Source organism: Tiliqua scincoides, chromosome 7 (assembly GCF_035046505.1).
Source record: "Tiliqua scincoides isolate rTilSci1 chromosome 7, rTilSci1.hap2, whole genome shotgun sequence".
Lineage (NCBI taxonomy): Eukaryota > Metazoa > Chordata > Lepidosauria > Squamata > Scincidae > Tiliqua > Tiliqua scincoides.
This window is the reverse complement of record NC_089827.1, coordinates 50,297,354-50,323,355: the sequence shown is the minus strand read 5'-3', so window position 1 is coordinate 50,323,355 and position 26,002 is coordinate 50,297,354. Positions and strand designations below refer to the sequence as shown.

Here is a 26,002-nt window from a genome sequence, read left to right as displayed (position 1 = left end):
ATCCTCACAACAACCCTGTGAAGTAGGTTGGGCTGACTGAAAGTGACTGGCCCAAGGTCACCCAGGAAGCTTCATGGGCCAGCAGGGATTTGACCCTAGATCTTCCAGATCAAAGTCCAGTTCCCAAACCATCCTGACTCTCAGCCCCTGTTCACACGAGGTGAACAAGAGAAGGCTGCAGTCACAACCCATACACACTACCCCTATTAGTAAGCAAGGGGCTTACTGCTGAGTAGACATGCCCAAGAATCCACTGTAAGGAAAGCCCACCCGGGCACTTTAAAGTCTCACCACCAGCCCCTGAAAAACATTGTGCTGCTCCCTACCTGCAGGGTCTTGTCGTAGCCTCCAACTTTGCTCTGCCGGACAAACACGATGGGCACCGATTTCTCCATGGCCAGTTCACACAGCGCTACTTGGAGCTGCTGCCCATCTTCTGCCAAGCCAAAGGGAGAACAGCGGAGGCTGGGTGAGCACTTCCTTTTATGAGCTTGGCTCGGAGAGGGCGAAAAGAACCATTGGGGGTGTGGCCCTGCAGACGTCACACACACACACAACACCCCCCCCCCCGCTGCGTTCGTTTCCCTGTTCCTTGGGTCAGATTCCTGCTGAGTCAGAGATGCCTGCCCAGCATGACTTGCTCTTTCTGCTCCGGGTTTCCCTGCGCTGGGTCACTGCATGCCTTAAGCCCATCAGGGAGGAGCCCAAGCCTAGGCATGCCTACTCAGAAGTCAGTCCCATTATAGTCAATGGGGCTTGCTCCCAGGAAAGTGTGCATCCTCAGAGCCCAAGCTTATGCATGTCTACTCAGAAGTAAGTCCTGTTGTGTTCACTAGAGCTTACTCCTAGGAAAATGTGGATAGGATTGCAGCCTCAGAGCCCAAGCCTATGCATGTCTACTCAGAAGTCCTGTTGTGTTCAGTGGGGCTTACTCCCAGGAAAGGATTGGGAGCCTAGTTCACGTTGCAGTACTTTTTTTGGTCATTGAACACCCACCCCACGAACCTAAAACGGGTACCTGTAACCCTAAAACACAATCCTCAACAGTAATCCATCTTTTCAGAGGCTGCAATCCTGTCCACACTTTCCTGGGAGTAGGCCCCATTGAACACGATAGGACTTACTTTTGAGTAGATGTGCATGGATTGTACCCAGAGAAGCCTTTGCCGAAATCCCTTAGACCTACTACCCTCTACTGTAAAGAAAGAAGGGTTACTGTATACCGCAAAGAAAGAAGGGTTCCACTAAATCCAGGAGAGTGCCCGCATGGCTAACCAGCCAAGTTAGAGAGGCTGTGAAGGGCAAGGAAGCTTCCTTCCGTAAATGGAAGTCTTGCCCTAATGAAGAGAATAAAAAGGAACATAAACTGTGGCAAAAGAAATGTAAGAAGGTGATATGGGAGGCCAAGCGAGACTATGAGGAACGCATGGCCAGCAACATTAAGGGGAATAATAAAAGCTTCTTCAAATATGTTAGAAGCAGGAAACCCGTCAGAGAAGCGGTTGGCCCTCTGGATGGTGAGGGAGGGAAAGGGGAGATAAAAGGAGACTTAGAGATGGCAGAGAAATTAAATGAGTTCTTTGCATCTGTCTTCACGGCAGAAGACCTCGGGCAGATACCGCTGCCCGAACAGCCCCTCCTGACCGAGGAGTTAAGTCAGATAGAGGTTAAAAGAGAAGATGTTTCAGACCTCATTGATAAATTAAAGATCAATAAGTCACCGGGCCCTGATGGCATACACCCAAGGGTTATTAAGGAATTGAAGAATGAAGTTGCAGATCTCTTGACTAAGGTATGCAACTTGTCCCTCAAAACGGCCACGGTACCAGAAGATTGGAGGATAGCAAATGTCACGCCTATTTTTAAAAAGGGAAAGAGGGGGGACCCGGGAAACTATAGGCCGGTCAGCCTAACATCTATACTGGATAAGATGGTGGAATGCCTCATCAAAGATAGGATCTCAAAACACATAGACGAACAGGCCTTGCTGAGGGAGAGTCAGCATGGCTTCTGTAAGGGTAAGTCTTGCCTCACAAACCTTATAGAATTCTTTGAAAAGGTCAACAGGCATGTGGATGCGGGAGAACCCGTGGACATTATATATCTGGACTTTCAGAAGGCATTTGACACAGTCCCTCACCAAAGGCTACTGAAAAAACTCCACAGTCAGGGAATTAGAGGACAGGTCCTCTCGTGGATTGAGAACTGGTTGGAGGCCAGGAAGCAGAGAGTGGGTGTCAATGAGCAATTTTCACAATGGAGAGAGGTGAAAAGCGGTGTGCCCCAAGGATCTGTCCTGGGACCGGTGCTTTTCAACCTCTTCATAAATGACCTGGAGACAGGGTTGAGCAGTGAAGTGGCTAAGTTTGCAGACGACACCAAACTTTTCCGAGTGGTGAAGACCAGAAGTGATTGTGAGGAGCTCCAGAAGGATCTCTCCAGACTGGCAGAATGGGCAGCAAAATGGCAGATGCGCTTCAATGTCAGTAAGTGTAAAGTCATGCACATTGGGGCAAAAAATCAAAACTTTAGATATAGGCTGATGGGTTCTGAGCTGTCTGTGACAGATCAGGAGAGAGATCTTGGGGTGGTGGTGGACAGGTCGATGAAAGTGTCGACCCAATGTGCGGCGGCAGTGAAGAAGGCCAATTCTATGCTTGGGATCATTAGGAAGGGTATTGAGAACAAAACGGTTAGTATTATAATGCCGTTGTACAAATCGATGGTAAGGCCACACCTGGAGTATTGTGTCCAGTTCTGGTCGCCGCATCTCAAAAAAGACATAGTGGAAATGGAAAGGGTGCAAAAGAGAGCGACTAAGATGATTACGGGGCTGGGGCACCTTCCTTATGAGGAAAGGCTACGGCGTTTGGGCTTCTTCAGCCTAGAAAAGAGACGCTTGAGGGGGGACATGATTGAGACATACAAAATTATGCAGGGAATGGACAGAGTGGATAGGGAGATGCTCTTTACACTCTCACATAATACCAGAACCAGGGGACATCCACTAAAATTGAGTGTTGGGCGGGTTAGGACAGACAAAAGAAAATATTTCTTTACTCAGCGTGTGGTCGGTCTGTGGAACTCCTTGCCACAGGATGTGGTGCTGGCATCTGGCCTAGACGCCTTTAAAAGGGGATTGGACGAGTTTCTGGAGGAAAAATCCATTATGGGGTACAAGCCATGATGTGTATGCGCAACCTCCTGATTTTAGGAATGGGTTAAGTCAGAATGCCAGATGCAGGGGTGGGCACCAGGATGAGGTCTCTTGTTATCTGGTGTGCTCCCTGGGGCATTTGGTGGGCCGCTGTGAGATACAGGAAGCTGGACTAGATGGGCCTATGGCCTGACCCAGTGGGGCTGTTCTTATGTTCTTATGTTCTTATGTAAATAAGCCAAAGGCTGCAATCCCATCCACACTTTCCTGGGAGTAAGTGCCATTGAACACAATGGGACTTACTTTGGAGTAAGCTCAGATAAGCATGTGCTGCAAGGACCTGTAAGCTGCTCTTTGATTGGTTATTGTAGTGTAGTTTTATGGTGCTTTTTTTCTTTTTAAATCTGCTGCGTATATTTTATGTTAGGCCCCTTAGGCACCCAAGTCAGTGGGAGAAAGGCAGGACAAAAATGCCAGTTTTATAAATAAACTGAACTAATGGCACATTTCTTCTCCTCTTTATGCCTCCACCTCCTTTATGTCATTATCTAGACATGGGCAGGGAGGGATGCATCTTCTTAATTCTTTGCACAGCACCATAAACAGAGAACAATAGAAATAAAATACAATTACTGTACAATGTATAATTTCCTGCACAAGTGTCAGCATACTTGGAAGAAAGTATCTTTAAGTTCAATGGTACTTATAATCCTATCCTATGCATATCTATTCAGAACTAACAGCCCAATCCTATGCATGTCTACTCAGAAGTAAGCCACATTAAAGTCAATGGGGTTTACTCCCAGGAAAGTCTGGCTAGGATTGGGCTGTAAATCCCGTTATAGTCAGTGAGGTTTACTCCCAGGTAAGCATGGATAGGATTGTAGCCCTACTCTCACAGTGTGTTTATTGTAATGTTGCAAACAGCACCACTGAATACAGTGGGATTTACTCACAAGTAAACATGCACAGGATCAGGTGACACCATAAGTGGATTCTGTGTGTTTTAGTTTTTAAAACAGGGGTCTCCAAACCCCAGCCCAGGGGCCAGATGTGGCCCATGGCCAGCCTCAGATCCTGAGAGCCTCTGGCCCAGTTGACCAAACACAACTGGAGTTGTGCTTCTGGGGTGGGGGAATGGGGGCCATTTAAGTGTGTGCTTTATTTCTTGGGCTGTGTTGGTGCTTGGAGAAATCCTGGGCATTTGAGACCATTCATTTATTAATTCATCTAAGTTCCATCTCTAATGTATTTATTTAAATTTTATTATTTAATTTTTTTTTCAGCCCTCAACACGGTACCTGCTATTTGATGCGGCCCTTTCGGCTAAAAAGTTTAGAGACCCCTGTTTTTAAAAAGTGACATTTTTCTCTGCCACTGCAACTAACAACAGCCTCCATAATTTTTTTTTTTTAAGCCTAATGATTCTTGACAGGAAGGGTTGATGTTTTGTGTAACTCTCTCCTTGAGAATATATCATTTAATAGACTGTTACAGATGTATCTCTTCTTTAGTATATTGGTTTCAAGTCACAAAATCATTCTGACCATACTAGAGACAGCGGGAGTTTGTGTTCAACTTCTGTGTCTCACTGCAGAAAGGCTACTCTACTGCAAGAGTGGCCTGGTTCTCATCTTAGCAAGGCCCCTTTCCCAAATTTGCTTGAGATGTGTCCCATCAGTGAACTTAGCAGGGATGGTGGGACTTTCCCAGGCAAATGGTTATTATGCCATTACTGGCTTCCCCTGGCTATTCTGAGAACACTTCCTCCTTCCTCTTCTGCAGACTTGTATGGGACAAGGAGGGTTGCACCTTTTGAGTCACATGGCAGGCTGCAGCTCACATCCATCTCACAAGTAGATCTGTCCTTAAATCCTCCTTAAATCTTCCTTCAGTCTTTTTGTTGAAGAAAGTGACTTGCAGGTCAGCAACAGGTACTGGGAGACTGAAATGCTCTCCTACTACTATGTGAGTGTGCAGGGCTAACCTAAGTCCTCCTTATGCCTGAGGCGGCATGCCAAATACTGACCCCTTACCTGATGATGTCCTGGCCTCTGCTCCTCCCAGTCTCCAATGTCTTAGATCAGCACTTTCCTCCCCTCCACATTTTCTTTTCTTCTCCAACCCCCTCTTCTATTTCCAATCCAGGGAGTGGAAAGAGAAGGCACAGTGGAGGCAAGAAGGTGGACAGAAAAGAGAGCCACACACCAATCTGCTGCCTGATGCAACAGCTTCAGCTGGTTTCATGAATGGGCTGGCCCTGTGAATGTGGCTACTTTTGATGTCCATTTATGTCTTAGGACACAAACAGACACACAAGCGGAAGCACACTTCAGCCTTTCTTTGGTTCTCTAGAGTGTGCTCCAAGTGCAGTGTGAAAGTTGGGATGATGACCTGCTAGCCTACAATTGCAACTAGCCAGGGTACTCTGACATACTAGCTAGGGTCATGGAATGGATCATCATGAACATCACATACCAATGCCTTGGATGATAATCTGGGCCATAGCCACAGGGAGGCCTGGCTCCCAGGGAAGCATTCCAGGCCCCTCCCTGAATGTTTAGCTTGCATTTTGAAAAGTCTCTAGTAAAGTGATTTTCAACCTTTTTATCTCACAGCACACTGAGAAGGTACTAAAATTGTCAAGGCACATCATCAGTTTTCTGACAATTGACGAGGCACACCATGCTGCTGGTAGGGGGCTCACATCCCCCAATGGCCCTACTAATAAATGACCCTTCCCCAAACTCCCATGGCACACCTGCAGATCATTCATGGCCATGGCACAGTGGTTGAAGACTAGTCTAGTGCTTTTGGGAAGATATAAGAAAAGGAATGCAGGCAAGATCCTACCCAATTGCTCATTATAAAGTGATGCAATACAGGCGCAATCCTATCCCCACTTACCTGGGAGTAAGTTCCATTTACTATAGTGGGGCTTACTTCTGAGTAGACATGCATAAGCTTGGGCTCTAAATCACTGTAAGCTTATAAGGCTATCTGTATTTCTGTTCTGTTGGTCTGCTATTTTTCTTTACTCCCTGACAGCCCCTCACCACAAGATTTGTGGCTACAAGCCTGATGTATACACAGCTAGGAAACAACCAGGGCACTGCTGGCATACGTTAATCACCTGTATTATTGGGTCATTGTACAATTATGCAGGGAATGGACAGAGTGGATAGGGAGATGCTCTTTACACTCTCACATAATACCAGAACCAGGGGACATCCACTAAAATTGAGTGTTGGGCGGGTTAGGACAGACAAAAGAAAATATTTCTTTACTCAGCGTGTGGTCAGTCTGTGGAACTCCTTGCCACAGGATGTGGTGCTGGCGTCTAGCCTAGACGCCTTTAAAAGGGGATTGGACAAGTTTCTGGAGGAAAAATCCATTATGGGGTACAAGCCATGATGTGTATGCGCAACCTCCTGATTTTAGAAATGGGTTAAGTCAGAATGCCAGATGCAGGGGTGGGCACCAGGATGAGGTCTCTTGTTATCTGGTGTGCTCCCTGGGGCATTTGATGGGCCGCTGTGAGATACAGGAAGCTGGACTAGATGGGCCTATGGCCTGATCCAGTGGGGCTGTTCTTATGTTCTTATGTAAAGCTTAGCATATAAATTCAAGTAAGTGTGCTCTGAATTAAGTTTCAACAAGATATAAAAGGAACTTCCTTTTAAGTAGCTGTGTGGAGGAAAAGGGTGCCAATATTTCAGGGAGCCCTGTTAGTTCAAGTCTTATAGAAATTAACCCTCTTAAGTCCCTTAATCGGAAAGTATTTTGTCAACAAATGCTGAATTACCTGCCACTTCACAGAAACTGCAGAAGTAGGCCCAGGCAGAATGCAAAATGTTTGTGGGGATCTTTGAAAATGGTCACTCCCTTTTGCACTGGGCAAGCAGCCAAGTACAGGATGACCAAGCAACAAAGGAACTTCTCTATATCACAGTAGGGATCTAAAAGAGAACTGATAGGGCTCCCTCTCTCACTGCACCGCATGGCCAGAAATCTCTCTTTTTATTGCTGTAGGATATAGTAATAATATCTAGCATTTGTAAAGTACTTAGAGTGGTGAAAGTATTTCACAACCCATTTCTGCCAGCCCACAGATGTACACATTTGATCCCTATTGCATATGTGCAGCATTGGGCAGAAATAGCTTAATTGGCTTGGGAATCCATACAATCCTGTAAGGAAGGGCATGATTACTATCTTCATACTGTTCATCTGTGAAGAACAGAACTGAGGCTGATAGATAAGGGCTTTATCACAGGACTTACACAGGACTAGATGTGAACCAAGGACTTCTTGGTACACTGCTCAAACTCATAGTGCAATCCTGTGCATGTCTACTCACAAGGAAGATCCTTTATATTCAACAAGGCTTAGTGATGGGAAAGTGGGTATAGGATTGCAGCCTTAGCTATCCAAGATCTAAGTAGTCTTCTCCTCCATGTGCATTTCTCCTACTCAGATTCCATCCCATGCCTTTCTACTTCCTACTCAGCTGCTGGTAATTGCTACAATCTATGTGGAACAGCATGCTCTCTTGGAATTGCTATGTGCTTTAGAGAATATTGTGGCTAGCCACCTACAAGGCATAGCTGGAGAAAGATAACCTTTTACCAGGTCAGGCCTCACACAGACACTGGGTGAAGCAGCTGTGAACTGACAGGAGTCTTCTATCTCACTTTTCCCCACTAGCCCACTGCCCACCCAGCTGCTTCATGCAGGGTTCCAGCTATCTCTTGCTCACTGGGAGTGAGCAAGAAGGGGATAAGGACACCTTCTCCTCTAGCACTATGGCCAGGAGCCAGCAGTCATGGTGGCTAGGCTGGAAAAGGAAGCAGGCAGCTGCAGCGATCCTACTCCAATTATTCCCATTCCAGGAAAATGATCAAAACAGGATTGCCCACCCAGCTGCTTTCTCAAAACAGACTAGGAGCCTGTTTAGAAGTAGTAGTCAGGCAGGCAAGGAAGAGGCAACAGAGGTGAGAGGGGGCTTGCTGTGTACAAGCTTCAGGTACTGTTTAGACTTGGGTTGGGTCTGCTTTCTATCAATGGGAACTTCCTTATGCATGCGTGCCCTCCAACAACCTGATCTTCCTTCAGTTGACTCTTTCGTTGATTAACCTCCAGCACTGCTAATGTGAGAACTATTGCATTATTCATCACTTTGGCTCTCTACCTTACAAGGGACTCTAGGGCCAACCCATCCATGGCCTAACTGAAGCAGTCACCTCAGGCAGCCAACTAGCAGGGAGAGCAAACTTCCACCTGCCCACTCGCCTCCATTGATCTTCCTTCTCCCACTCTCTGGACTGGAAAAGCAACGGGGGGGGGGGGGGACAAAGCAGAAATGTAGAGGAGAGGTGAGTGGTGACCTAGAGTGCTAAGGAGCAGAGGCTGGCACATATCCAGGTAAGGCCCATCCTGAGGGACCCTGTATTTGTACTATTGCTAGAGACAGGTGCTAATAACTACTGGCTTTCATTTTTTGAAAAAGGGAGCATCCAGGCAGCAGCAATGATATAGAAGGACTGTCCAGGTGAGAAATGGGACAAGAAGCAACTTGTGGGTGGGTGGGGTGGGTCTGTTGATTTGGAATGTGCCCCCCTTGAAAACTTCTCTTGCCCAGCTGATTGATATTCATGGCCCTAGCCTAGGCCAACAGTGTAGATGTACTCAATTTTAGTTTCTGGTGTTCCTGGGGATTTGATTGCTTCTGCTTTGATTATTTGACTATTTTACTTTTCTACATCTGTGTACTTTGTTTTCTTTGTTGCTTGTTGAGCTTTCTGAGTTTTTTTTTTATAGTTTTGAAATATTCATATTAGGTGCTTTGAATCTGAAGGCTGGGCTGAAATGTTGCTTAAGTGTTACAGGAATTGAACTGTTACAAAATGGCTTTTGAATTGTTATCCTCTTTTGAAGTGAACTGATAAGCATTTGCTGCCGCAAGCAAAATGTGGATAGAATGTTGTCATTCTACTTCTGAAATGAACCGATAATGTGATGTGCTAATGTTATTGTTGTCATGTTTGCGATGCATTCTTATTCTGGTGTTGCAATGGTTTATTTTTAGGTGTTGTAAACCACTTTGAGCACAAATTCATGCTCAAAGTGGCATGCAAATAAAGTGATGTTGATGCTTCATCTAGCCTGTGGTACAACCCAAGATCTTTTTCCATCATGCTCAGATTGATCTAATAAAGGTTGCAATGATAGGCACACCTACCTGAGTACATTGCACTGAATTTAGTGGGACTCACTTCTGAATGGTCATGCATAGAGTTCCCCTGAAAGTCTGCACAAATGCCTTCCTTTTCAGATTACCACAATCTTCAAATGCCATATGTTCCATATTACCTAATTACATCCTCTAATGTCTCTGCCCTTCCTTTTTGGGTTTACACATTTTTCAGGCCCAGAGCTCTGTCTGTGGGCTAAAGCAGTATTTCTCAACATTTGTCTTCTGCCATACCCCTCACATAGTCAACCTATTCAAAGTACCATGAGAAGTAACTGGCTATGATATAAATGCCAATTACTGGGCATTTATTACTGACCTTTGGGTTAGGAGGTCAGATGTGACAGGACAAACACCAGTAAGAGGCTCATGATGGATGGGAGGCTTTTGAGAGCAGAAAAGCATGCTTTGGAGCTTCCTACCACTGTTTGTTGTGTCATGTTCCTGATTTCACTGCCAGGCAGCAGAGGTTTAGGGGTCCCGCAAGTACCACCAGACGTCACCTCAAGTACTAAGTTTCTGGAGGAAAAATCCATTATGGGTTACAAGCCATGATGTATATGTGCCACCTCCTGATTTTAGAAATGGGCTATGTTAGAATGCCAATGCAAGGGAGGGCACCAGGATGCAAGTCTCTTGTTATCTGGTGTGTTCCCTGGGGCATTTGGTGGGCCGCTGTGAGATACAGGAAGCTGGACTAGATGGGCCTATGGCCTGATCCAGTGGGGCTGTTCTTATGTTCTTACCACTAGTGGTACCCATACCACTGGTTAAGAAACACTGGGTTCTTTGGGATCTGAGGAAGAAGTAAGTTTAGTCTAAGGTTGTCATAAAGGAGCTTTATTTATCTAAGAGAGCAATCTTAACCCCTTATGTCAGTGCTTTCCAGCTGTCAGACCCTTTCCAGCACTGACATAAGGGTAATGCAGCTCTGAGGTAAGGGAACAAACATTCCCTTACTTTGAGGAGGCCTCCATGAGTGACACCCAACTGCAGGATGCAGCACATGTCCCCTTGGTACTGCTATGCCAGTGCTGGAAAGCACTGACATAAGGGGCTAGGATTGCGTCCTAAGAGTATCAACTTACAGGAGCACCTCCAGGCATAAGATTTATAGCATTTCCAGGTGACCCACCAGGCTACACAGCCTGCTATCATCTTCAGCACAGCCTGGAGCAAAGCAATGGCTGAGTACATAGGCTTAAGTGTTTACTGCTAAAGTGATACCACAAAGCATATTCCCATCACTTGGGAGAAGAGCTATCAAGCAGGTGCAGCTAAAGTGATACATGTAAAGAATAAATATAATCTTGAGCTTTTGGGGTAAACACGCATGAACGCATCTTATCAACCCATTCCCATATGCTGGGCAACTGCAGTTGCTGAGGTCGGGCTTAATTTCTCTGCTTCTCATGGGAACAGTTCAGTGGGAAAGCAGACATTTCCCAGGGGTGGGAGACACACAGAAGATGGCTGCCAGGCACAGAAGATGGTTGACATGCAGAGAAGGTGGCTGACAGGCCTGACACACACCTAGCCTGAAGAAAAGGCTAGGCAGGAGGTCTAGCAGGAGGTCTGGTCTAGAGGGTAGAGCCTCCATTTGCCTGAAGATCCACAAGGTCGCCAGTTCGAGGCCACCGGCACCGTGCGACCTTGAAGCAGCTGGCAAGCTGCAGCTGAGCTGTTCCATCTGCTCGGAGCGTGGGAGGATGGAGGCCAGAATGTTAAACCAGATCGGAGTGTAACACCTTGAATGTAGTGGTTCTTGAAAGAAAGAACCTTCTTTCAATTTGTAAAAATCCCTGCGTGGATTTAATAAGCCTGCCTATGTAAACCGCCTTGAATAAAGTCTTGAATAAAGACCAAGAAAGGCGGTATACAAATACTGTATATTATTATTATATTATAAAAGGTTCTGGGGCCCTCAGAACCCTTGCTCAATACTTTATGACATTGTAATCGGTCCTAGTATGGTATTTATTCTATTATTACTTCCAGATTGTTATTTTGTGGATCCAGGCAAATGAAACTGCCTTATACTGACTCAGACCATTGGTTTTTCTATGCACATCTGAGAAAAAAAAAACATTTGAAAGAGCTGAACTGTGTACAGATTGTATGTGTATAGGCTCTATATGAGCAACTGGAGACCCTTGAACAGGTAAGGTCCCTTACTGTGCAGAGTCTGCCTGCATGCAGGTCTTTTCAGACATTAAACACATGCAGGTGGCAGGATCAGTGGGCGGGATCCACCCCTCCATCCTACTCAACGTAATGGTATACTTTAGAGGTGGCGATATGGACTAAACCTGCAATGCTGTGTTTGGTAGAAAGTCACATGAGCTTCAGAGTAAACATACACAGAACTGGTTTGACATAGAAGAGTAGCAGAAAGCTATAGGAGGAAAGACCAGAAAGAACCAGGCCCTAACTGGCTTTGTAACTTCTTAAAATGCTTGGGAAAGAAAATGAACTGACTAACATATGAAAATGCAGTGATTAGTTATGAATATAACTCAGCCCTGAATATGCAGATCTAAAATTAAGGCTACAATTCTAGATATACTTCCCTGGAAGTAAGTCCCACTGACCTCATAGGATTGCAGTATGAGATTCTTATTCTGTCTGTGTATTACAAGGCAATAAATAAAACAACCAGAAGTGCACCTAGAAATGAAGGTCTTTGCTCAGGTAAAAATCTGAGCAAACAAATGACATAGTTGAGCAACTAGCTCTTGATACCATAGGTGTATCACAGGAGATCAGCTTAGGAAATAATTATGGAGCGACATTTCAAACTGATCAGAGGGTGTGATTATGCTACACGTCCATTAACTACACACCCAAGACATGGAGGTTTTATTGAGTTTCCTGAAAATATTTTTTCTAATAGTAGGATGCTTTCACACAGGGAGGTTCCTGATCTTGCACAGAAAGTCTATGCACATATGATTGTAAACATGTAAAGCCTTAGTGTTGCCTTCTGCTGAATGCACTGGAACTGGGGGCAGGGCCGGCAGGCACCATCCTGCTCCTCCTCTATGCATTCAATATATGCATGTACTATCTTAATGTGAAAATTGGGCTGTTGAAGCAGGAGGCAAGGAAGCTAACAAGATCCAAAAAGTTCCACACACAAAGGTATCAATTCAATGCCCCAGTTCAGACATAACAATAAACCTTGGTCCTGATCCTGTTTGAATAGCCTGGTTTGTTAGCCAATTGTGCTTTGTACAAACCACAGTTTCTCATAATCAACTGAAATGGGAAATGAGGGTTTCTTACAAACTGCAAATGGAAGGTTCTGATTGCACATGAAGGGTCAGAGCCTGGGGGTCACATCAACTCAAGCACATGACAACCTATGGCTTACTGTTGGTTGGTTAGGATTCCCATCTATAACAACAAATGAAACAGGAAAATCTGTTCTTTGTCTCTTTCAGTATGATAACATTTTCAGACATTTTAGATGTTCTCTGACAAAAGGAGGCTTCTCTGGAGGAAAAGGTCCTTGCTTTAGAGCAGTGTTCTCCACCTTATGGGTTGTGACCCCATTGGGGTTGCGAAGCCTCAATTGGGAGGTTGCAGGAACCTTTCAGAGCTTGTGCAAGAGAGGGCTCAGGTCCAATCCAATCTTGGGACTGCCTTATCAAAAGATGACAGCCATATCAATATGAGTTCATGCTATAATACTGCACAGCCTCTTCTCACCATCTTGCCCCACAGCTCCTAAGGCTGACGCCTGCTCAGGCTGCTACCTCACAGGATTGTTGTGAAGACACAAGAGGTAAGGGGAAATGGGGCAGGCAGGGGCCCAGGATGTGTGGATTGGGTCTTGGGAGGGGGAGCGGGATTAGCGATGGGCCCCCAGTCCCATTATTTCTTTGGGTTGCAGCATGAAAAATTTGAAGACCACTGCTTTAGAGAAAGAAGTCTTCCTTCCTTAGTCCAACCTGAAGACTTTGTACATTGTACTGTTTTTTAAAAAGTGATCTTAAACATGCCCTAAAAGTTTCCCTTGTACCTACTTAAAGATCTTAAATTGTCTTTAAAATGCTTCACTTCTGACAATTCCTAGAAATGACAAGCAGGCAGCGGCAGAAAGAGAACAGCAGTCATTCGTGCACAGCTGCCACTCCCTTTTGCAAACTGCTAGTTACAGCATGACAAAGCAAAAAAGCACTTTTTAAGAGGACACTGCTGGGATCTAAAGTACTGTAATTATATGTATATGGGACTCTTTCCTACTGCATGCATGGCCAGAGCTCCCTAGTTTCATTACAGCAATCCCCACCATAGGGATTGATTCCTAACAGTTAGTAGTTACATGTGCTCCTGCAAATATGCAGAGGAAACCCCACCAGTGGGGTGGACGGAGTTTGCTTGAGGAGGGTGTTCTGAAGCAGGAAATGGGTGGGGTAGGAAAGAATTAAATCTGTCCCCTGCTATTTTTCTGCTTCTTTCCAGAAGCTGTTACTCAGCTGTTAACTGGGCTAACAGGCACCTTCTAAGTGGTAGTTTTTTTTATAATATATCATGCTACTAATAGGTAGTAGCAAGGTACTCCTCGTATAAGTACCACCTCTTACAAGGTACTCCTAGTATAAGTATCTCCACCCCAAGGAGGGAGGAGCTATAGTTAAGCTGAGACTTTCTGGTGAGGTTCTGCTCCATGTGCCATTATTGTAAGCATCTTCTCTGTAGTTGTCCCCAGATGTGAAATTTCATGCCTCAAGAATCTGAGTGGCCTCCTCTCTCCTTCCCTTTAAAATGGAGCTTAACAGTCACCTGTTTCACCAGGTGCTTGGGCTCTGAAGCTGATTTTTTTAAAAATTAGTCCATTTATTCTGCCTCTGATCATAGTTTTGCTTTTGTTAATCATTGCTTTTATTGGAAATTATTTTTAATTTTTCATTATTTTATGTTTACTGCCTTGGGACCTCTGAATAAGAGTCAGGATAAAAATAAATGAATTTTTGTCCAGCCCACATTTGGTCCCTGCTGCATATATGCAATGTTGGGCAGAAATGGCTTAATAAACATGCAGTTCAGTATTTTGCATGCAGAAGGTCTCAGTTCAATGTCTAGTTCAAAACAGGACTGGTCAAACCCAAGCCCAAGGGCCGGATCCTTCCCTCCTGTGACCGGTACTCACAGTTCCAGAGAGCCGTAGCTCTTCTTGTCCCTAGGTTGGAATGATATGACACTCCTGCCAGTTGAGTCTTTGGGGAAATCCAGGTGCTGGGGCACTGTACCACAGACACAACTGGCCAGATTGTCGCTTCATCCTGATCTGGGGACAAGAAGAGCTGTGGCACTCCAGAATTGTGAGTGCCAGTCACACGGAGGAACGCATTCCCGGTGCGCAGTGGGCGCAAGTTTGAGCACCCTGAATTCAAAGAATTAGACTGTAAGCTTGCAGGCAGGGCTCGTCATTAATTTTATGTCTGCACAGAATCTTGTTTTTAGTTACTTAATAACTATGATTAAGGGATCTCGGGTAGCAGGTGCTGTGAAAGACCTCTGCTTGAAACTCTAGGCACCTGCTGCCAGTCATTGTTGACAATACTAGGAAAGATGGACCACGATCTGACTCAGTATAAAGCAGTCCCAAAGGCAGATACTTCTGGAATGACCAGCTAAACCCCAATGAGATTGTCTTCCGGTCCAAACGTTTCACATACAGTTTCTCAGTGATCATGCTTGCACATGCATATCAAATTGGGTCCATTTGATAGTTGGGACAGCCATCAGCTTGTGGATTTCCAGAATCCAGCATGCTTTGACTTCTGTCTGGAATTGTTGGGGACTCTGAGGATTGGAATGGGAACATCATGGTACAAGGCTGGAACTTGGTGTGTTGACCTACTGCCCAAGCCTCAGAGCAGAGGCGTAACATGCCACTGTAGTGCCCAGGGCAGTGACATCTTGATGCCACATGACATCATTTCTGGGTTCTTCCCATAGGGCAAGGCACTCACTGCTGCAGCTTTGCACACCTGTCCCTTTCTTTTGGAGGTTGGGAGCCTCCACAGATGGCAGAAAGGGGCACGTGAAGCGAGCAGTGCCTTGTCCTCCAGGCAAAACCCAGAGGTGACTGGGCGGAGCCTGGGGCCATCATGTGCCCCCCAGCATAGTGCCTGGGGCATGTAGCCCTCAGGTTCTGTCCAAGTTACACTTCTGCCTCAGAGTCCCCTCCCCTGGAAAGGGGGAGTGCAAAAATAAGGCCATGTGATTGGCAGGCAAAATGAAGTCTCTGAAGTGGCCAAAACTTATATCAACATTAGGAATCTTGGCTCCTGCCTTTTCTTGGTCAACAGAGCAGAATCTTCTGCCTGGTGCACTTCAGCTCAAGGTCCAGCTCTGGCTCAAGCCTCCAGCTCAGGAACCAGTTCCAGCAATGGCCAGCAGACATCTTGTTTTGCAATACACCCATCCCGGGGCTGGATCTGGGTATGGCCATCCATGATCCTGGCAGGAAACACCCTGATAGAGGCCAAAACATGTTTAGTTTCTTTATAAAGAAGTAGTTTTCTGTCATCTTAACTCCAGCCATAAAGTAAGCTTATGTAGAAGCAATGGATGCCATCTGCCTTTGGCAGGTGGCATGGAAAATGCTGCCTGTATGCTTTAGCTAAAGGCATCAGGTCTCTTTCTGCAGCTTGAGCTTCAATGACAGTTGCACAGTTTGACTGCACACAAATGAAGAAATCACCTAGCAGAACCACGAAATGGGTTCACCATTTGGCGGGGAGGTTTCTTTGCACACAGTCGTAGTACTTGACAGTTGCTAGTTGATATCTTACCTCTTTGGTCGAGTTCAAGAGAATAGTAGGAAACGTTCATGGATCTGAACAGCTCCTTCACCTACATAAAACACAATGTATAAATACTGTTAGGAGCTTGTCACTGGAAAAAGCATCCAAAGATTACAGTTGACTCACAATGCAGCTTGCCAGAGTGGTGAGTGGTACAGAGTGAATGAAACACGAAATACCTATTTGGCAGCAACTTCATTGGTTCCCATGTGGCTTCCAGGTCCCATTTCCAGTACTGGGTTTGACCATTAAAGCCTGAAATTTTCTGGACCTCCTGATCTCCTGTGAACCTACTTGACTGTGTTGAGATCTTGCTCAAAGGTGCCCCTTTTATCTGAAGTACAGAGAATGGCAACACAGGCCTAGATCTTGTTCACTAGGGCACTGAAGTTGTGGCACTTGCTCTCTGTGAAAGCTTGCCTCTCTCCCTCCTTGTTGGTTTTTAAGATACCAAAAGCCAAAGAGGTCCTCTTTCAGAGAATTTTGGGGTTGTCCTAATTAGTTTTCTCTTATATCTGCTGGTATGGTTAACCCATTTCTGCCCAGCTCACAGGTGTACACATTTGGCCCCTGTTGCATATATGTAACACTGGGCAGAAATGGCTTAACTAATGCCGCTATTAATAAGTATTCATAGGACTGTTTCAGTGTTGGTGATTCTATATGATGTGTGACTTCATGTTGTTTTTAGTACGTTGCCCATCTCAGATATTTTTTAACAAAACATGGCTTTATCTAGCTACCTAAATTTTTCTATTCCAGTTTTTGGCTGAGATTGGCTCCAAAAGCTCAAATGTACACAAAAACCAACAGCATAACAGAGATACATGGAATATGTCCATCAGAGTCTTCTGTTCCCTGGCCACTGAGGACATAGTTCAGGTTTCAGGTTCTTCCGTCCAGCTGTTTCAAATATTGCAATAAAATAAGACTAAAGAATACCTGTTGCTTCTTTTCTTGTTTCCCCCCTACATGCAAGCCACTTATTTAGTCTGACATCTCAAACTTTCCTTGTATTATCTCCATTTAACTCATGAATCACACTCCACAAACAAGCACTATAGATTAGCAGTTAGTGAGTGTGGAGAGTGTCTAAGGTAGCACTGCTTGTAAAATTAAGAGAAGCCATATTAAATAACTAAAACCTGTATAACCTTGTAGTTGTGCAATCAGATGCTTATATGCTAACAGATGCTAACATATACTTTCACATGGTATATGTTAGGAGCAGATATTACTTCCTGGATTTTCAGGTGGACTATAAATTAATGTAAATTAATCACGTCTTTTGTTAGTTTTTCCCAATCTAGCCCAACCCAGCCCACTTCAAGTGATTGCCCTGTACAATCTGAATGAGGTTATGCTGCTGATTCCTTGCAGTGTTGCAAAGCATGTTGGGATCCCAGTCCCAGACCTTGTGTATGGGCTAACTGTGCCCTAGCTTCTTCTGTGACCCTGCAAGGGGTCCCCAGGGGCCTATGTCTTGACTCACATAATGCATCACTGGTACCTCTAAAATATCATTAGCTCAGGTGACCAAAAGCAACTGTCACTGAACTGGGGCTAAGTGAAGGGAGCTTGCAGCCTTCCTCATGGTCTGCCTACTCTGCACTGGAGTATGCTGGGGCCAGTGTAATCTGAATTTGCATTATCCAGGAGGACATAAATGCAGCATTTATCAGTGTAACCAAGATTCTAAAGCAGGGGTGCCCAAACCCCAGCCCTAGGGCCACTTGTGGCCCTGGAGGACTCCAAATCCAGCCCTCAGGGAGCTCCCAGTCTCTAATGAGCATCTGGCCCTCCAGAGACTTGCTGGAGCCCACGCTGGCTTGATGCCACTGCTCTCAGCATGATGGTCAACTGTTCGACCTCTTGCGTGAGCTGTAGGACGAGGGCTCCCTCCACTGCTTGCTGTTTCACATCTGTGATGTAGCAGTGGCAGCAAAGGAAAGGCTGGCCTTGCTTTGTGAAAGGTCTTTTATAGGCCTTGAGCCATTGCAAGACCTTCATTCATTCATAAAAGTTCCATCTTTAATATATAAATTTATGTAAATTTATTCAAATTTGAAATGTAAATTAATTCTTTTTTTTTTCCTGGCCCCTGACACAGTGTCAGAGACATGATGTGGCCCTCCTGCCAAAAAGTTTGGACACCCCTGTTCTAAAGAAACAAAACAAAAACCCATCATATTTGAAAGCAAGCAAAAATATCCTTAGCATAAGTGTGGGTTGAAATCCTATCAACTGTCACCTGTGATTACAGGGTGGAATATCCACATTCTAGTATTCTTTTTCCATTTTCATCAGTTCAATATTTAGCCTTCCTGGGTTATGCTTTGTTGCATTATATGTTTTTACTAGAGAAATAAAAACCCAGCAGATTTTGGAATGACAAATAGCACAGATCACATGCCAACTGAGGCTGCAGTCCTATACACACTTTCCTGGGAGTAAGCCGCATTGACTACACTGGGACTTCTGAGTAGATATGCATAGGTGTGTGCTGTGAGGATAATATTTATGCATCTGAGGAAGTGGACCAGAGTCTACAAAAGCTAAAGCTGAAATAAATGTGTTGGCCTTTTATGGTGCTCTTTGATGTTTTCACTGTAGCAAACTAGCATATAGTAGTTACCCCTCATTGCAATTGGCGGTACTTCTACATACTGCGGCAATTATCCAGGGTATGATCTGAGAATATGCAGTATCTTGCTGAAGGAAACAATTTTAGGTCTGAGGATTGCCTGGATGGGAGCCCTATGTATGCTGTCTTCTGTTCCATCTCAAGGCAGAAAGGCCTTGAAGAAAGGCTGGACTTAAGCATAATAAATACATTGGGCATCAGCTTATAAAGCAGCTTGAAGTTACTTCCAGATGAACCCAAGAGATACTTTGTGCTTTCTTTTAAAAACGCAACTGTCAAAAACCAGATTCTTGGGCAACAATCTCATTGTAATTCCATTATTCATCTGAAAAGTGTGATGTCCAGAGCATGTGAGAAGCCTGGTTTCATGCCTCAAAGAACACCTTAGAAACCCTCCACCACCACATACACACACACACTCCCTGACCAGTCAAGCCCATCTCAGAATCTTCTTAACATCCAAAATTATCCGGAATGTAGCAGGGAATAAACAGGCCTTTATTCCATGTCCACAATGCTATTGTGGTAAAGCAGCCCGATGTGCCTCCATGGATCAAGGCCAGCCCAAGACCTCCTCATGCCTCAGGCCAGTGTTTCTCAAACTGTTTCTCGGGACTCACTAGGTGGGTTGTCAATTTCAGGTGGGTTGCCATTCATTTCAATGTGCATTTTATTTTTGATAAATACATTTTAATAATGATAGACAATGGGACTTCTGGGTAGGATTACAACCTTTGGAATGTTTGAGGATTTAAAAAAAAACAAAAAACAGTTCAGCAATTGCTTGGGAGGGTTAGGAAGGTGGTTCTTTATTTTAAATGCATTTTAAAACTTATACTCGTTGTAAACTTTTAATGTGCTTATTTAATTAATTGATTTGATTTTCTCATATGGCCTTGTTAAAAATATTCCTGCTTGATAATGTCACTTTCAGCCATGACATCACTTCCAGGTTAATGGCATCACTTCCAGTGGGTCCTGACAGATTGTGATTCTAAAAAGTGGGTCCCAGTGCTAACAAGTTTGAGAACCACTGCCTTGGGTGGCATGACAAATGCTGCCATCAGATGATGCACCGGCCTCTTCTCCTCTCACTCTCCAATGTTCTCTCTCAGTACTCCCCTCACTTCTGCATTTCCTCTCCCCCCCCCCCCGGGTCTTTTCAGTTCAAGAAGTGGAAGGAGCAATGAAGGCAAGAAGGTGGGCATAGGTGCCCCCTAGCCTTACCTTGGATTATTGAGTCTACTTATTTAGGCAACCTATTGGAAGTTGAGCTGGTTATGGCTGCTTAAAGGTAACCAAATGGTACAGCTGACAGTTTTGCTGTTGATGCTTTTTTGATGGGTTAGTGGTTGTTTTATTATTGTCAGGCTTTTCTGATTGCCTTGTTGCAAGCTGTCTCTAGCAACGGGGAGAAGCAGGATTAAAAATAGGTTTAAATAAAGGAATAAATAAACAAAGACCTAAGGCAGGAAAAATCTATAGAGAGGATGAAAACGCTTGAGTAGCTCCTTTTGAAAACAAACTCTCACATACAGAAAGAGTGAAATAAAAATCAATGCTGAATCAAATGCTAGTTTACACCAAGTGTGTTCCAGGGAAAAAGTACTTGTCCCCCAAATCTTCCACTCTTTAAACTATCTGCCTTGCCCTTTTTCTCAGTCATTTCTGGTAGAAAGGAGTCTGGAAAAACCAGCAGAACAATGAAAGCGCTGGGAAAATGCTGGCACACAGATTAACGTGCCGTGAACACGCCAAGGCACACTACTGTACACAATGACATGATATGCAGAAAAATATCTTTATGAGGCTTTTTGAGCCCTTGCCAAGCAGCAGAAGTGTTGAGCAAGCTATCCCTGTTCAAAAGAGAAAAAGAGCAAGCTGTGAGCTTTCACCCAGAAGATAAGCCTCCATTAATCAAACCCAATGAGCATGTATATAAACTTGGAAATGGCCAAAGTGTTTCAGATGTCAGCTAATTCACAGGACAGCCTCCACAGAAGATACTTTAGCAAAGAAGCTAGGAGACATTGATGCAAAATATGAGACTGGGGAGGAATAATGGGGTGCTTCTGGATGATAGAAAATAAAATCTCTCCCCCACACCAAACAAGTAATAACTAAAGATAGCATGAAAGCAGTGCCAGTCTGATGCAGGCTCATTCAGCAATTTTGTCCCTCCCACAATTGACATGTTTACAGGACCTTTGGTGGGCCAGACGTGTTGGAAATAATGGTCATGCCGCAGGGATAATGTGCAATATTTTGTATAAAGTCCATGATGGTACAGTGGCTAAGAGGCTGCTGGTACAAATCAAATTTGAGAGAACAAGTCTCATTTGGACTCACACCATGTGGCCAAAGCTGGTCCGTATGACTGTAAACTGGGAATCTAACCAGTCAAACTGAGGATGTCAAAAGCAATCAGAGGAGTTGCTGATCTAATTGCTCGCTCCCTCTTATGCTCTATGCCACATCACATGGATGGGTCAAACAGTTTCTGGAAGTTTGACTTCTTTAAATAAAGTCATCACAGATAAAGGGAATAAACCAATGTCTTGAATGTATATTTTCAGTGGAAAGGCAGGACAAAGAAAACTTCTGAGAATAAGACAAATATAAAAAGGACTTTAAAATTCAGCAAGTGAAAAGGACTTGGCTGAATCTGGATCTTGGACTCAGAAGTTCAGCTTGGAACAAGCGCAAGTGCAGGAACAAAAGACTTGAATACACTGAATAAGAGAGAGGACATATTCTGCAGACTAAGGGACAAACTTGCGCACACGAACACAAATGCTATCCAACTGCACTTCCAATCAAAAGCTCCCCTGTTTTTTTTAGTAAAACAAGTTGTTCAGTTGTTAAGTCAGGTCTGACTCTTCATGACCCATGGACCACAGCATGCCAGGCCCCCCCCCATACTACTAACTTCCAGAGTTTGCTCAAGTTTATGTTCATTGCCTCCGTGACACTATCTAACCATCTCATCCTCTGCCATCCCCTTCTTTTGCCTTCAATTTTTCCCAGCATCAGGGTCTTTTCTAAAGAGTCTTCCCTTCTCATGAGATGACCAAAGTATTAAGCTTCAGCTTCAGCATCTGTCCTTCCAATGAACAGTCAGGGTTGATTTCCTGTAGGATTGACTGATTTGATCACCTTGCAGTCCAGGGGACTCTCAAAAGTCTTCTTCAACACCAAACAAGTATAGGGTTGCAACTCCAATTGGGACCAGGATTGTGCTGGGGTGGTGGTGGTTTCATTCTTCCCCCTGTTCTATTTTCAAGCCCAAAATTGCTCCCTCCCTCAGCCCAGAAGCAGCAGTCTGCTACTCAAGCAGTGATTTTCTCTGTTTCAGAAGCAAAATCCAGAAGCAAAACAAATGGCTGTTTCAGAAGCAAATCACCACATGGTGGTGGAGGGGCTGATTTTAATCAAGAAAAGAATGCATGGGGGAGGAGTGAGCCCTGTGCACCCTGATCCCAACAGGGGGCCCCTCCTCCATCCAACTTTTTTAGCAAAACAGGTGTTTCCAGTGGGCAGCACACCTGTTTAGCATGTGCTTGTGGGCACACCTGGTTTGGCCCCAAGCTACGACAAGGGAAAACAGAGGTGAAATCATTAAGAGCTTGATGTTGATCATGATGCCAGATTAGTAGGCATCAGCTACAAAGGAGAGGGCTGAATACAAAGGTGAGGAGAGGCTGAAGCCTGAGAGTCAGGGTGGAGTGAGAAAGGAAGGCACAGTTGCTCAGGCAAGGTTCTTGCCCAGACAGAAAGTCTTCCTACCTTCTTGCTTAGAAGGGTCCAAAGGTCAGCCTGGGTAGGGAAGACTGCCCAGAACCAGGGAACACACATATTGTCCAGAAAGATGCTCCAGGGTGCAGTCCTTATGAGTCACCAATCACCCATCTCTCGCTCACACCCACACACACGCTCACACCCACCCACACACACACACACACAGCACTTCAGAAGCAGAAGCCATCTGCTCACAACACCATTTGGTTGACCCTAAGCAAGGTCCCCACAAAATGTGATGTCCAGCCCACCTCAATCCCTGGAGCAGGTTTTTTGGTTCTTAAGAAAGTTTATTTAGTTTACTATCTTAATTAAGGTGATGAACAAATAAACATTTGGGCAGCTCTGTTAACAATTCAAAAAGGGGGCCAGCGCACCAGAAACCTGGAGGAAGGGCAAGACTTATGGCTGATACAGGATTTAGTTTGCAGATATGAATATCCATCTTTGAGGTTGCGAAGCAAGGAGGAAGCCAGGCTTGCACCAGACAGTTTGCTCTCAGTTCTGCTTTCGTATTACCGGTATATCTGTCTTCACTCTTCTTAACAGAATGAAAAAGCGGGGGGGGGGGGGAAGATATCCTTGCCTTCCCATTTTACGTTGCACAGTTACTTATGCGGTCCCTTAACCAATAATTTTCAGTCACAGAAATGACACAAGCAGGAATTGCAATGTCAGTGCTTCTTAAAAACCATTAAATATCTCAACATATTTGGGGGCAGATAGCAGTGCAAGCCTGCCCCGATATCTGCAGGGTTTCAGTTCTGGAATCCTCTGCAGATACCTGAATCCACGGATATGCGGGACCCCCCCCACCCTCCATAGCCCCACAGAGGTCGTGTGCGTCTGCCCGCAGCCTTTGTAGCTTGTGTGGCCCTCATAATTATGCCCCTTTAAAGGCATAAAAATGATTCGGTTTTTTTGTAAAGTTGTAAGTTGCATTTTTGTTGCCTAATTGGCCATTTTGAGGCCTGCAGCAGATGCGTATGGCCTCTGTGGGGCTCAGAAGAGCCACCAGAGGTGAGGAGAACACAGCTGAGGGGGCAGGGGGTCCCGCATTCACAGGTAAGTGAAACCGCAGAAACTGGATCCATAGATATGAACTGGCCCCACGTATAATACAACAGAAAAAGATGCTGGGACAATTCAGAGGAGCCTCAGTGTTGCTCACTCTCTCCTGTCCTCCCAGGTATGCAGGCCAGTGCAAGGCATCATTTGGCCATTTAGGCCTTGCTCAACACCCTGCTTAAACTGTGTAACTTGGCCACTGGGTTGTGTGTGGCAGAAGACTGGAAGGGCCTTTGCACTGTGCTCCTCTTGCAGTTCCGATTCTGGCTGTGCCCATTACTGGCCTCCCCGGAATGATTTTAAAAAGAGAAAAAACTCTTTGTGAAAACCAAGCAGAACTTTTTTGTATTTAAAATCGCACACAGGACGGGAGGGTCTGAAACTGGGATTGGAAACACAGTGGGGGCAAAGGGCTATAGCCCCCTCCCCACTCTCTGCTATAGTTTTGCCGTCCCAGTGAGCTGTTCAGACATTTTGTTCCTAACTAGAGCCACATTCTGGGTTTTGGATAACATTTAGTTTGGCTCTAAGACAAACCACTAAGCTATGGCTTGCCACTAAATAACTACTTCTGCTTGCTTCAGTGACATATATACTAAAATGGGAACAATACAGAGAAGATTAGCATGGCCCCTGGGCAAGGCTGACACACACACTTCTGAAGCAGCCTATTTTTTTTTTCAGGGAGGGGCTACAACTCAGTGGTAAAGAACCTGCTTTGCAGTAGAAAGTTCCTCAACCCCTGGCATCTCCAGGCAGAGCTGTGAAAGATCCTAATCGGAAATCCTGGACAGCCACTGCCAGCCAGTGCACAGATAAAGACGACCTACTTGGACCAAAGCTCTGACTCCACAAGAAGTTTCATGTGCTCCTACTAATCATAGTGTGCAGGAAGGGCACATGGGAGTCACTCTTATCTCATGCTGAAACAAGGCATAATGTTAAATCTGAATGGCTCCATTGTTTCTGCCAACAGTTTCACAGGTTCTCTTCCCATAAATCAGTTGGATAATTTAAAATGCTACATTTCAACTGGAAAATTCTAGTATAATAAGCTGTGTGGGAAATGGACTTTATGCCTTCAGTTCTGCGTTAATGAATAATCATGAACACAAACATTGCCAGTCACAACCACTGCTGGAATTCTCTAATAACCTGACCCACAGCAGTACCCCCCCACCCCCCAACTACTAAATTCTGCATATCCTGGCTTGATAAGTAAGACTTTACCTTAGCACACTTTTGGCAAGTTGTATTGCTGAAGATTATCACATCATTTTTATCTATGAGCCTCTGGATGGTGAGTTTCAAGTCTTTGATAGTGGCTTCACTCTTTTTCCCCAAGCTGTAAACTTTCTGGGTCTTTGTGCAATGAGCTTCAGGTGTTTTTTGAGGAGCATAAGCTTCTTTTGCTGGAAGAAATAGATAGAAATGATATGGTCTAAATATCAGGGCTCTTCAGCCTGTTGTGTGTGTGTGTGTGTTTGTGTTTGCAGGTACGCTTTTGTAAGTATCATCACTTTCTCCAGCAACGACTGCTGTAAACAAAAGTTGGTGAGTTGCCCCACAGCTGGGACTTCACTCTTTATTTATGCCTCTTTTGAAATTATGCCTCTTTTGAAGGGGCAGCAGCTGCTCAGCAACATCTCTGCCCCCCCCCCCAGTGCATCATCAGCCCAACTGTCTCTAATGTCAGCGGGGTCAGTGCTCACAGCAGCTGGGCCATCGCTAGAGGCAGCTGCACCCAGGGCAATGACATCACAAAGTCATGGCATCATGACATTGCTTCCAGGTGTCCTTCCTTGGAGGAGCCGTGGCAGTGACCTACAATCCAGCCCCATCCTTCATTCCATTTCCTTTGAAGACTCTTGTTGAGCATCCAAAGGAGAAGGAATGAGGGAGGTGGCCAGATCAAGGAGGTGCTGTCACCACCAGTGCCTCTTCCTCCCCCCACCCCATTTCTTCTCCTTTGGCGGTTCAATGAGAACCTCCAAAAGAGAAGGAACAGAGGCAGCAACCAGCCCGCAAGGTTGCCACCAATAGTGCCTCCTCCTCCAGTGGGTTTTTGTGCCCCCCTTGGCATTGCGCCTAGGGCAGGTGCCCCTCAAGCTCCACACCTGTTATGCCTCTGGGGCCAAGTAACACCTGCCATACTGTGATATACCATTGGTCGTACTAGTACCCTTGATTGAAAAGCATTGGCATAGATCAGACGAAGATCTAGGACATAATCAGGTAACAAGGAAAATGATCATTTATCTGCA

The 26,002-nt window shown here is 45.0% G+C and overlaps 1 protein-coding gene and 1 non-coding gene across 2 annotated transcripts in view; one reads left to right on the top strand and one right to left on the bottom strand.

The window, feature by feature from the left end:
- The window catches only part of TXNRD1 (thioredoxin reductase 1), a 28,205-nt gene extending 27,771 nt beyond the window's left edge, over positions 1-434 (bottom strand). The window contains exon 1 of the mRNA XM_066634381.1: positions 327-434. Within this exon, the coding sequence (XP_066490478.1) occupies positions 327-395 (69 nt within the window). The 5' untranslated portion in view covers positions 396-434. The remainder of the gene's footprint in view (positions 1-326) is intronic.
- A 23,879-nt stretch (positions 435-24,313) lies between these two features.
- LOC136657965 (U6 spliceosomal RNA) lies at positions 24,314-24,416 on the top strand. Its single transcript, XR_010794773.1, has one exon. It is a non-coding gene; the product is annotated as a U6 spliceosomal RNA (small nuclear RNA).
- Positions 24,417-26,002: the final 1,586 nt, after the last annotated feature.